Raw genomic sequence first — 14,289 nt, 5'->3', positions numbered from 1 at the left:
GTGAAGTAATTTGTTAATAAAATGAGTGTCAGAGGAAAACAGAGAGTTCAATTCCATTTAGGGGAAAAGTATTTTTGTCCGCTGATAAACTTGGTCCATAGTGTCTGGTGTGCTTGCATGTAATATTTGTTCCAAAGGAGTTTAACTCAAAAACTTTTCACTGAAGGTGTATTCCATGTTTGGTAGCACATACATTTGCAAAAACACTTTCTTAAATTTAAAGAGATGGAAAAGTACCACATTAAATAGAATGGCTGATGAAACCCTGGATTCCTGCTTACTTCGGTCGACTACCGATAGCAGAGATTGACGTAATAACCAAATGCAAGAAACATAGATTGTTTTCGTTAGCTATTTTGTTGATGTGTTATGTATTGTATTTTCTTTACAAGCATAAAATCACTGTTTTGAGTCGCAAAAAAAATCATTTTTATGCGGCCCGTTAAGTTTTACTCAAACCTTAAAATGACCCTTCATACTCGCAATCACGGTCTACCCTGATCCAACTTATGTTGTTTGTGAATATTCAACGCTGTGTTTCTAACCCTAAACACGATATTTCTAATACAGATTTATACATAGTCTTTTCTAACATACATCACGTTTTGATACAGTTCAGCAACTACTTTTGAAGATAGAAGTTTTCACATTTCTCCCCAGATTAGTTAAATAATAGTGTCAATTTCGTTGGACTTCTTTTGTCTGATAGCAGCTCCTTTCGTTCCCCAGAACCAGGCAAATTCTACGAGAAAGTCCAAAAACTCAACAAACGTGACGAAACTGCAAAAAAGTATTTTTTAAGTTTCCAGATCAATCCAACTGCAATAAATATTAAAACTTTGACATATATTGAATGCAATTTAAAAATTAATTTTCTGCAATAATGCCGTACTTGCAGTGTTGCCATGCATTGTTGAAGTTTGCTGAAATCACCACTGTTGTGCATTACACAGATTAATAAATATATTTAACTTAAGATACTTAACATTTATTAGATTAAATTTTGGTTGGCCAATTAATGTCGCCTTTCAGCACTCAAGGTCTCAAAGTACACCAGAGCAATTTCTATACCTGTTTGAAAAAGTGCCCGAAGAAGGGCCAATAACATAATAATAAATAACATCTATATTACAGTACAAACCACTATGACACTACAGTAGGCTACAGTACAAACCACTACATTACAAACTGCTTTGTTCTCATTTTCACAAGTTTACTTAATTTGAGGCTATCTGTTGTATTTACAAATCCAACGTATTTTATGAAAAATAAATGGTTTTGTTTGAAGTAAACGATATTAGTTGCTTACCTGCATCCTAGGAAAAGTCCAGTAGCTCCTCCTATATCACAAAGAAGCTTTTCAACGGAATAAACTGGTTCTTCTACTTCGTCGGTGTACTTTAATTCCTTGTAATAAACTTGAACCCCTACTCCTTCACTGAAAGAAAACCAACAGAGAAAACCATGACAATTCGGAAGAACAACAAAGTTCTCTTTTTTGTCAATCTATTCAATGTTTCCACATTCAAAATTGTTGGGTTTCGCCATCTATTAAGATAAAAAAAATTGAAAAATATCAGCCTGCCTACAAAGCATATCAAATTTAAGTGCTTCTGTGAAAGTGAACCCTCCAGCAATAGATCACCTTTTTGTGTGCCCTTAGTTTAGAATTCTAAGCAGCAATTAAGGTACTTTAGAATTCCTCATTTGGAACTGACAAACATAAATTAGCAATATACAACCCAAGTTTAGTTATTATATTGCAAAAAATTGTCTTCACCTAATGTCCAAGCCGTAGATTTGCTTGACAATATCATTGTAGCCTTCTGCCGGCTTAGAATGGGTGACGTGGTAATCGAACTTGGTGAAGGCGCAGTCTTGTGGACAGTCGCACTTTGAAGCATCAAATAGATCTGAAGTATTGTATAGACAGATAACCGATAACATCTTAATTTGCCATGCATAATATAGCTCTTCTCCGAATTCAAGGTTCGAAAACACGAAGAAAAAACGACAAAAAAGTAATAGTTCAGGCCCTTAGGGGCAAAAATGAGCATCTTTAGGCTAAACGTGTTACACGTTGTTTTTTTGCATTTTTTTGTAGCTGATGAATCTAACTTCAATTTTAGTGGGTGCCGCAACTTTTTGGGTCACGTGATCACCCCCAAATCGGGGATTCCCCCCAAGTCAATTTTGAGCTCTTTTCACGGCATTTTTATGCAATTAGATACGTTATTTTTTTACATTTGGACTGACTGCCACTACAAAATACACGAGATAAAAATCGCACAAAATTATGTTATTAATGACGTCATTGTGACGTCATGTATTAATTTTTTGCTTGTTTTTTTCTTATTGTAGTCGCTTGTTTGTTGTTGGTGTTACTTTTTTGGTTACAATAAGTTACCAATGGTTTTTCAACTGATTTGATTAGTATTGAGTGTCAGTACTAACATATTCAAAATCTTAAGGAATCCAACTTCCGGAAAGTGGTTATTTTCAAGATGGCCGCTAAACCATTGAACAAAACAGTAAATTGACCATAACTCGGCCATCATATGACCAAAACATGTAGTTTTGGTGTCTGTATCTAGGTTTTTATACCCTGTGAAGTCAATGAGACTATTCTCAGAATTGTTGAATTATCTGATAGCCTATAAATTCAATATGGCCATCCAAGATGGCCGCCAAACCATTAAAATAACAGTAAATTGACCATAACTACCGGTAGGTCATCATATGACCAAAACATGTAGTTTTGGTGTCTATATCTAGGTTTTTATACCCTGTAAAGTCAATGAAACCATTCTCAGAATTGTTAAATCATCTGATGGCCTATAAATTCAACATGGCAATCCAAGATGGCCGCTAAACCATTAAAATAACATAGTAAATTGACCATAACTAGGTCATCGTATCACCAAAACATGTAGTTTTGGTGTCTATATCTAGGTTATTATACCCTGTGAAGTCAATGAGACTATTCTCAGAATTGTTGAATTATCTGATAGCCTATAAATTCAATATGGCCATCCAAGATGGCCGCCAAACCATTAAAATAATAGTAAATTGACCATAACTAGGTCATCCTATGACCAAAACATGTAGTTTTGGTGTCTATATCTAGGTTTTTATACCCTGTAAAGTCAATGAAACCATTCTCAGAATTGTTAATTCATCTGATAGCCTATAAATTCAATATGGCAATCCAAGATGGCCGCTAAACCATTAAAATAACATAGTAAATTGAACATAACTAGGTCATCATATGACCAAAACATGTAGTTTTGATGTCTATATCTAGGTTTGTATACCCTGTGAAGTCAATGAGACTATCGTCAGAATTGTTGAATTATCTGATAGCCTATAAATTCAATATGGCAAACCAAGATGGCTGCCAAACCATTAAAATGACAGTAAATTGACCATAACTAGGTTATCATATGACCAAAACGTGTAGTTTTGGTGTCTATATCTAGGTTTTTATACCTTGTGAAGTCAATGAGACCATTCTCAGAATTGTTAAATTATCTGATAGCCTATAAATTCAATATGGCAATCCAAGATGGCTGCCAAAACAATTAAAAATGTACAATAACAATGTATTGTTTATTAATAAACCCGGTAAATTTCTATATGTATTTGGGTTAACTGAGCAGGCATAAAGAGCTCATACGATGTGGTCATGTAGACTCTTGACATAATCAGCGTAAAGAAAGCAAATGGATCAAGTATTACTAATGCTCATCGCTGTGACTCTCGATGTCATCGTCTGTAATTATGTGACTGCTGTATGGACACATGAACCAGTTTGGCATGGTCCACATCCAGCATGGTATGGTAGCACATATCTCCGGCAACTACAGTGAGGTGAACACGATTCGCAATTGCAGTGATCACTTTCAGTAGGTTGTCCGGGGCAGCTTTCATGTTCGTCATGATTGGAACCATCTGATTATTGTCTACTTTCCATCCCCAGTCTAGAGCATCCATACCATCGTCAGTAGCCTACCCATCCTGACCATAATCTGGTAGTAAACTCTGAGGCAGTGGAATTTGGTAAAGGATGATGTAGGTGGCAAGCGTTCAGGGTGAACAAAGGATTTGGCTGTTTTAATTTTCTTGACCAATGTATTGTATCGCTGTGTTTCTAGGTTACTACTGCCATCGTTGCCAAACCATAACGGTCATAGCTTTGTTTCCAAGATCCTTAATGATGTGGTCTGTCTGATTTGGGAGAATAAAGCAATTTGCACATTCTTTGATTATTGGTTGACTTTTCACTAGTTTCTGGAAAGCGTCTTCTTCCCGATACCAAATATCCTTGACGTTGAATCACAACCGGTGAATGCATGAATGAAGAGGAGCTGTAAGCATAATTATGTCTGGTCCGATGATTGCTTTAAGTTTGTTGATGTCGTGTATTTTGGTTGCGTAAGCCTTTTCGGAGTGGAAGTAGAGTGTCAGCATAGCGTAGTATCAATATTAAAAGGTCCGTGTCTTCACCAATTAAAGCCGTACTATGTCGATGAGGGCTGTCCATCTGCCGTCTTGACGATGTCAACATCTGCATCACCTGGAGCGTTCATCACATTGCAGCTTCTATTCCTCAGTTGAGCAGAAATTAATCCTTCCTTGTTGGAAGCTCGAGGCAAGAACTGCTCCTTCTTTCCAATGAACTGGGTGTCTACAGTAAAGTGAACAACCGGGTGGACGTTCATGCCGCGTCTTTGATGGGTATTGTCTTTGATAGACGGACCACCATATCCATCAAAGACCACCGTTGCTAAGCGATAATGACGAATGGTAAAATCTGCATATGACTGTGCAATAGACCCATAACTGTCTCCAGTTTCCATGGCACTCGATGCAACAAGAACCCTCCATCAAGGAATGTAGTGATCGGTTTTCGAGGCAGATTCTTTCACTACTTCATAATCGGCTGACATCACACTGCTGGCATGTTCTGTGATGGCAGTAGCTATCTGAGGCTTATCTTCTGCAAGAAACAGGGTCTGGATGTTACGTGGCTGTCACAAGTAATACTCGTCTTCCTCTCAACTGGTCTGAGTTTTTGGGAAATGACAGCAACAAAACTGCGTTATATCAACTGGTTCAACAAGCTGTGATAACTTCAGTCGATCCAAACTTGTTTACGATTGTTGTAACATCATTAGATACAGCTCTTAACAATCAAACATTGGACATGTCTGATGTTTCCCCATGTGATCACGAAGAGGCAGACACCCGTATGTTTCTCCATGTGAAACATGGAAAATCCGATGCCATAGTCAAAACAGTAGATACTGATGTGGTAATTATTGCAATTTCGTGTTTTGACAAGTTAGAAATCTGTAAACTATGGGTTGAATTTGGAGTTGGAGAAAAAACTCGCTTCATTCCAATCCATGATATTGTTTCATCTTCACCTCAATCTCAGATGATTTGCGCTTCTTTACCTTTGTTTTATGCTATCACAATCTGTGATACTGTTTCGTCTTCGGAAAAAAAGGCTTGGGATTGTTGGATGCTTAATCTTACCGCAATGTGTGGCTTATTTAACTCTCTGAATTTCTCAAGCTCACCTAGTTCTATAAATGACATACAAAAGTATGTCATAGCTCTTTATGGCAATAGTCCTACTATCACGGATGTAGACGAATGCCGTTATATGATGTTTACCAATGGTTGCACTATTGAAAAGCTGCCACCAACGTCAGCTGCTTTGATGCAACATACACGCAGAGCGATACATCAAGCTGAAATACGGACATCAAGCTGAAATACGGAAATCAAGCCTCGTAAATGTTCAGCAACTACCTTCTCCTTTAGCTTGGAGTTGGAAACATAATGATGCAAATCAGCTTGTTCCGTTTTGTCAGTCTACTTGTGGCTCTCGATGTCCCTGTAAGAAAAAATCCATAAAATGCACAAGTCTTTGTTCATGCGAGTACGAAACATGCAATTCGACCACAAAATATCCAATCCTCTCTGATGTTTCATCTTCAATCCACATTGACGTTTCATCTCCAATCCACAATCATCATTCAAGAAATGCTTTTGACTTTCTAAACTCTATCTTGTAACTTGAAAAAACTTGTCGTACACGATTTTTTTTAATATCAAATTACGTATGGTAGGAATTTAACATCGAAAACCGCTAGTTTTTTCATCTTGAATTAACAGTGTTAAGACTCTGACATTGCATCATCTGGGGTCGTGTATTAATTGGATTTGTAGATCATAATTAGGGCTACATAATTATTTTAAATTTTAAAGTGGCATGACCAAAAGGGAAATTCACCCCTGGTAGCTGCTCTTCTGGTTATTCCCTTGATGACGTCGTTATTGCGTCATACTGTACTGGAATTATTGTTATTGCTTGCAATTGTAAAATTTTAAGCATTTGCAAAACTAATAATGAGAGTATTTGATCGCTTTTTTCGGAATAAACTTACCTTTGGTTCCTGAATTTGAAGTTGTCTAGTTTTAATAATGTAATGATGACGTCATAAAAGACGCAATCATGACGAAACTACTTTTAGGAATTGTGAAATGGTTTTAGTAACCGGTACTCCAACTAAAACCAACAGCAAACGACCAAAATAGGTTAAAAAAGCAAAAAAAAATATTTGATGACGTCACAATGACGTCATCAATTAAATTATTTTGTGTTTATTTTGTCTCACTTATTAGTATGTGCTTTTTAAGTTAAAATATACAAAAATCGAATATGTAATTGCACAAAAATGACGTAAAAAGAGCTGAAACGTGATTTCTGGGGAAATCCCCGATTTGGAGGTGATCACGTGACCCAAAAAGTTGCGGCACCCACTAAAATCAAAGTTGGGTTGATCAACTGCAAAAATATGCAAAAAAACAACGTGTAACACGTTTAGCCTAAAGATTCCCCTAAGGACCTGAACTATAATGTTTATTAAAGAAATGCAAACAAAAACACAAAAATCTGAAAGTTATTTCTTAACAAGCAGTTATGCGACATTTATTCTACTTTTGAAATTATTATTCGCTTGGAAACAAATTATTAAAAAAGCAGGTCTTAAAACTGCCTTATTTCAATCTCACAGCAGCGTTTATATTTTTTGCAACTTTGTACCACTTATAAAAAGTACAAAATACTTCTTACTAGACAGAAGGTATGCTTTGGTAAGTTGTAAAATGCTGCAATTGTACAAAATGTGTAAAAGATATTATGTGATATGATGCACAAGAAGTAATGTCAATTTACCAAAATATGTGTTAAAAGTTCTGGATTTTTCTACCTTTGAATTGTATTTTTAGTTGTGTAACAAAAGTACAGTAGTATAATAATTATTGCACAATAGTAATTTTTATATGTCAGTATGCTATTTCAACGAAGTATTTTTTATTATAAAATCAATTGTTATTTAATATAAGTTCTATCGTGTTCCTTGTCTACAGCTTCTGAAAAAACAGTGTAACTTCTTAGCTTGCTATGTTTTTGTATCGTAACACTTCCTCATTGTTACGTAGCCAGCAGCAAGTAGGCTACAATGTACGCATTCTCACTTGAGTCGTTTAAATAAAACGTCATTCTCTTCCCACATTCGAGAGATTGTTTGAAAGTGCATTTGGGAGCTGTTCCTGGAAGATAAATCTTCCTACATCCGCATACAGACACCATGTGCTTTGTCTCGCATTCCAGCATACAATCGTCGTAGGCATAATCTTCAAAGTAATCCAACTTTTTACTGCCACATTGACCATGTGGAGGAGGCTGCACAACATATTGAAATTGTTTATGTTTTATCGCTCAAGTGTTAACCCTATCTGCTTTAGGTTTACTCAGCCGGTAGACCATTTTATCCATTTTTTAGGGTACCGTATATAGAAGATTTTATTTTTGAACCCTATTGACAGAAGCGTAAAATTTGTCGTTGGCTTATGATAGATTCAACGTCCATTCAATATAAGTTTTTCAACAAAACCAATTTACGCAACACATTATATTCTTTCAATGCTCTTTTCTTGATTTTTTCTATGCTCTTTTTCTTCTTTGGAAAAGTTATATTTTATATCAGTATGACGTAATACCGATGTAATATATATGACTTTGTGGCATCACCGGAGATTTTTACCAGAGGGGTTGAACACAGCCACATAGTGCATATTAGCATCATCATAAGAACTGTATTTGTAATGCAAATGAAAATAAAAGTGAGGAGTTCATGGCTTTAGTTTTCCTTTTATTGTAAAAATTTAATGCCGGTTATAACATGACCAAAAATAATAAGAAATGCTTCATATTAGTTACAATACTACTCATACTAAGCTACCCTATATGAGATAGATTTAAAGTAATTTGCTGTTACACATCCATGCATCAAGCTGGTGACACTAAATGATTCACTGATGTAAATTTTGGCAGTTAGGTTTTATATGACCTCTACAACTTTCAACTTACCAATATTGTCGCTTCTTTTCTTGTTAAAATCACTTCCGATGTTAATCCTGGAAGAAGAGACACTCCATTATCTAATAAAACGTGAGGAACACTTCCAGACTTGTGAATCAAAATGCGGAAGCCTTCATGCGTATAATGTGGTCCGAGGGTCCACTCGTCTCGTTCAAAGACTTGACCGAAGTAAAATCCACCTACTTTACCTGAAAAAGAGTGAAATTCTTGAAGAACGCAAAGGACTACATTGACACAGGGTCATTGAAAGGATAACTCGGACCCCTGCCAATGAGGCTTTTGGACCTCACAATAAGACATGTCAAACATGAACGCACCACATCCAACGAATAAGAGCTGGTTTCTCCAAGTTTCCAAGTCCCTAACAAAGGTTTTGGAATTCTAAAAACATTTCGGGCCCCAGTCCAAAAGTACCCCCTAAATCCCCTCCCCTCGTCAGCGCTACTGCATTGGACGCATATCCAACTAGCTTGTTTGTAACACGAATGGAACAGCGACCGAGACGGGTTTTTTTTCTGTAAGACAACACAATGATATGATGTCGGCTTTGTGACAACACACAGTAACACTGGAAGCAGTAAAAGACCTGCAGTCACCGTTTCGATTCCATCCACTTTAAGGCAGCATTTACGGCTTGGAATGAAATTAACCTTAACAATATAAACAAAAAATGATTAATTTCAATATATTCACCTGCGGTAGTTTGATGCTTTGAAGCTTCGTCACTTCCAGGGTCAAAGGTCAGGCACACACCAAAATCGGTCACGTGATAAGAGAGTAATTCTTTCTTGCAAAGCAATCCTTTGTAGATGCAGCTTTAAATAATGCAACGATGTATTACAAACTATTGGTGCAACACTTGAATCACTTCGCGTTATTCATTTATTGATTTCAACCACATAATCATCCAGGCAGTAACTTTATTTGGTTGTGCATTGTACGTTTGTTGCGCATACCATAAGTCTTGCAGTTTGAAGTGTATTTCATCTCATTTATGTTTTTAAGTTTTAGTAGTTTGCAACTAGTTTATATTGAGTAGTAATTTTCATAGTGACATATTTTTAATATTTAACTGGGACAACAAGTTGAAAAGCCTTGTCACAAATTTTAATTTTCGTCTGAGTTTTTAGAACAACAAATGTATGTCGGCAGCCGTGGCCGAGTGGTTAGCGCGTTGGGCTCGCAGTCGAGAGCCTGCATGTTCGACTCCAGCCACCCGCACTTGCTGTTGTTTCTCTGGGCAAGAAACTTTACGATAATTGCCTCTACCTAGTGATCGATTTCGAGTAATGGGTAGTACCAAATTTACGTCATAAGTAAAGTAGATAACCGGAAAACAGACATTGCCGTCGGCTGCAGCGTGGGTCAGGTGTATGTCGGAAGGCGTACACCGATGCATAGCGCTCAAGTCCGCTTTCCCGCAATGCAGGATAAAGATAAACAAACAAACAAACAAAACAAATGTTTTTATAACTCCAAGTTGGCAATCTTTTCCGACTGCACTGAAAGATTATCGAACAACATCCAGTCTTTTGTCTCGTTACTCAAGGAGCACTATTTTTTCCTCCATTTGTGGTGAAAGATAGTGCAAGCACAGTACATAGCACACAATTTTAACATTTAACTCACATTTTCAAAATAGTAATGGTAGTTTATAAATAGTTTATAAATTCAGATGTGCAATTGTGCTCTAGTGTATGTTCTAAAAACAGAGTAAAATACAAGGAGTTCATATGGGAGGCCACAGCTAATCAAATATGATTAATCTGTTAAAGAAGAAGTATGTTCTAAGTAAAAGTACTGAAATCTATATATTGCAAACACGCCAAAACTTACAATTCTAAATTGTAATCAAATCCATTTTCCTTGTAGAACAGTTCAATATCAATGCTGTCAAAGTCATCCAGTTTTACATCTGCGGGAAGTGGTGCATTTGCAAAAACATGACCTAATATGGCTTGCTGTACCACTGTTAGCTTGGATTTTCTGATACGAAAGTATATAAATAAAAGATTAAAAAAACTATTTTGTAAATACCTACTAATAAATAATAATATGAGTAAATACGCAGCTTCATGTAAGAGAGCTTTGAAACAAAGCGCAAAAAAGCGCCGATTTGACTTCGCTCGGGTATGAGACCGCATCTGGACTCTGGAGTATGCAGCTGCATCTTTTAATGATTATGTTCCTTTTTGCGCTCATTGGAACAACATAACCTGCAGTCAACAAGAACTATTTAGCCATGAAGTTGGGTGCTTCTATTATTTTGTCATACCATTAGATGTTTTGTCGAGGCACTGCCGAGTGCTTTGGAGGTTAGCAGATTTGGAAAAAAAATGGAGACACCAGAGTTTCATCGAAGCAAACTTTGTAAGCTGATAAAATAGATAAAATGAACAATGTAAAAGTTGACGTCCGAAAAATAAAACAGTTCAGTAAAAAGTCTAGGAGGCTTGCTACCAGAAATTTTTGACAAATATAACCTGACTTCAGTCCCTTTTATGCACTTTTAACCATTCATGGTTTTTTAGTCACGACTCACTCTTTGTATTTTACTCATCAAATTAGCACTGGACTTCTATAAAAGTTTGAGTTACAAATTTTGGTTTGAATCTGTCGTTTGGTTAGATTTTAAATATTTTTTTATTTTACAACCTTAGTGAAATTTATGTTTTTTTATTGTTAAAAGTCTATATACCTGTTACCTGGTGTTGTGTGGCCTTTCAGTAAAGTTTAGAAACCGGTTCATAGTGGCCTCACCCTTTCTTTATACGGTAGTATGCAAGACACATTTTATCTCATGCGTTTATAACACTCAAGTAGGTAGTTGAGTGAGCAAGGTACTGACTTTAAAATATTGCATTATTTTCTTAGTTTTTGAGAGGAGCAAGCAAAAAAACTCTTGTCTTTAATATTCGAGAAAAGCGAGCTAGAAAAATTTACAAAATTGATACAAAGTTCTGAGATGTTTTCACTATTTTTACAAGACACGTAACTAAGTGCCTCCTGCAACTGCTACTGGGTTTAAATCGGTGTTGAACTGACGTTCTTTAACATCAAACAGACGTTCTCTCCACTCGGACAGGCAGCCAACGGAAATAAGTATATTAATAGGTTTTCTTAATTCATCTCATTACCAGCCCTCAATATTTTCAACCAAAAAATCAAACTGCATTGATGCAACCATTGCACTGATTGTTATTATTCATGATAACACTTTGTTTTGACAGAAATTTTTTTTGTATGATTGCTGAGAACATAGCGAAACCAGAGTGGACACAACTAACAAGTAATACATAATCATAGCAGAGCTGTGTTGACCGCTCCCTTACCCTCCAGCCGGGGGGCACGGTTGATTAATGGCCACTAATTTTAGTCTGTTTTATGCATTTTGACTGTTAAAAAATAAAGAAATACTACAGAAGCGTCGATAATAATAAATAGCTAATTAAATCATGCAAGGCCGTATTTATTGCTTTCCAAACCCTCGACTGGGAGCCTAACTCTAACTAGGGGTTCACTCATATTCAGTTCGTGCAGCATTTTTCGGCTGGTAATTTTACATTTTTTTTCCATTTTTGTAAAAAATTTCTCTCGTTTCGCTCAACCACATTTTTGTTCATCTCGGCGATATTGGGCAAGCATATTTGAGGATTAAGGGAATGAAAAGTTTTTTGTGTCTAAAAAACTAACAAAATGATGCAATATTTAAAAAAACTAACAAAATGATATCAATAAATGATGCAAAACAAGATTATGTTTCTCAAAAAAATTTTCGGGCAAGCCCCCCACACCCCCTTGCCGTTTCATTTATTTGGACATTGTTTTGCATTGCATTGTTCATCTATGTTATAAATTTCACTTTGTTAAAACTCTGGCCTTTTTCAATTTTTTTTTCTAGATTCCCTTCTGCGTTGTCGGGCATTGCCTATTAACTATTTTTTCTGTACAAGCTTAAAAGTTGTTTATTCTTTGCTGAAATGATTGATGTAATTTTTTTCCCCACGTTGAAAAAGTTTGCCGCCTTAAACGATTTCTGGTTCTATTTTTAAGAGCAATCACTAAACATAGGCGCCCACTAGTGGGTTTTAGGGGAGACCAGAGATGGTGCTTACACGGCCAAGATCATAGGTTATTCTGCTTCACTCAAGAAAAAACTCAATTGATACCATTTTTGTTTGTTACGACCCAAATTCGCAAAACAATAGACGCCAAAAGACCCAAATAGACCCCAACAGACTCCAACAGACCCCAACAGACCCCAACAGACCCCACAGACTCCAATAGACCCCAATAACCTCAACCCAGAAACAATGCACTGCTTGAAGCAGTTCAGAAATGTTGCCTGAATTGCTGCCTCATTAGCAAGAAGAAGAATCAAAATGCAATATCATACTAAAACATTCAGAACTTTTAAAGTTTCAGATGTTTACATCAGATAGATTTTAAAGTGTGTGACAGACGCTCGGAAAACGTACATCCGTTAGAAAATTGCTCGTTCGCTTTTTTTTTCACTTTACTTGAATACTTACGTGAACACGTTGTAATTACAAATCGTGATCGCAGGAAACTCGCTTGTCGTTTCAAAGTTAGTGCTAACTTTAGTGACCGTGGGATGCTCGAAATAGGAGGTGACTGTCTGGTAGAAAAGATATGAACAATACGCAGTTCCACCGAGAACAATTAGTAACCATATCAACCTAAAAAGATAAAAGAATAGAAATACTAACTTGAAAAGACGTTCTTTTCAAATTCATTTGACGCCAGTTTTAAAATATCGTACTATGAAACAAACAAGTATTAACCCTTGTTAGAAAGGAAGTAGCAAATTCAGTAATCATGTGATATTTATTAAGATAAAAATTCTGCTTGATTGATGATAAAAACTTGGAACAGTACTAAAAATCAAACCTAGTGCGAGTGATTGCATGAACTAGGGATTGTAGATCATAGGGATGCGAAACTTCATCCGCTTTTGGCTTATCCGCAACACTACAAGGGTTACGTTTTTTTGTAATTTACAAAATATTTTACTTTTTATGGGTTATATAAGAAGAGTGAAGTTGGTTTTAAAGTGATTTAAGGTTTTTAGTTGAAAGCAAGCCAGCAGTAAAGCGTAAAAAAAAATGTCAAACTGACAATTGACCCTTCTAATGTTGAAGGAACAACGGAGTTGCGCGTCCCGTAATGTACCGTCCCTAGCATGAACACCAGTCAGGGATTTAAGCAAAACTTACCAAGAGTAGAATATCAATTACAAATCTATCTTTTAAAATAATTTTAGGCTAACCCACCTCCGTGTTTGACTAATGTTCCTCATGAAGACGTATCTCAATCCATGCATTGTGACGTTGTCCGCAAATTCGAACGTTTTCATTGTCATTGCCAATTTTGCCATGTTTGATCCCTTTGTGAGGTCACCAAGACCACCGAAGTCATTTTGCTGGGCCACGTCGTACACAGGGGCAGCCCAACTTTCTTGTTTACTGCTTTTGCCACCACCAGCACATTTATTATCATTTTCTTCGAAATCTTCCAACTTCATTTTGTGACCAGTGTAAGAAAAAACGTCGTACAGTCCTTCAATACTTTATAAATATCAAAATACTTTTGCTGTAAATATATTAAAACATGTTCCGTAAAGCAGTTCCCCTGAAGCTGCACGTTTCAATATAATTGGACCTCCTTGGACATGGAGCTGGCCAAGAGTGTGTGCGTAGCCCTCGCGTAGTCACGACCACTTTAAACAACCATACAAGCAAATGGCCTCTTTCTCAATTTCGACTTGGACCAAACAAAGCCCAATGGCCGACGATTAAAACTTGACCTAG

General features: G+C 36.5%; 1 protein-coding gene across 1 annotated transcript; it reads right to left on the bottom strand.

Moving 5' to 3' along the window:
- Positions 1–617: 617 nt before the first annotated feature.
- On the bottom strand, positions 618–14,003 carry LOC145783655 (acid-sensing ion channel 2-like). The gene is made up of 9 exons (XM_082595540.1): positions 13,753–14,003; positions 12,991–13,158; positions 10,295–10,444; positions 9,152–9,273; positions 8,447–8,646; positions 7,552–7,759; positions 1,781–1,913; positions 1,310–1,438; positions 618–780 (listed from the first exon to the last, which is right to left on the bottom strand). The coding sequence occupies exons 1-9, from the start codon at positions 14,001–14,003 to the stop codon at positions 666–668; spliced, it is 1,476 nt and encodes a 491-aa protein (XP_082451666.1). The 3' UTR covers positions 618–665.
- Positions 14,004–14,289: the final 286 nt, after the last annotated feature.

The sequence above is a fragment of the Aplidium turbinatum genome, chromosome 14, assembly GCF_918807975.1.
Source record: "Aplidium turbinatum chromosome 14, kaAplTurb1.1, whole genome shotgun sequence".
In the NCBI taxonomy this organism is placed as follows: domain Eukaryota; kingdom Metazoa; phylum Chordata; class Ascidiacea; order Aplousobranchia; family Polyclinidae; genus Aplidium; species Aplidium turbinatum.
Note: the sequence above shows the minus strand (reverse complement) of the source record. Positions and strands in the feature narration are given on the sequence as shown.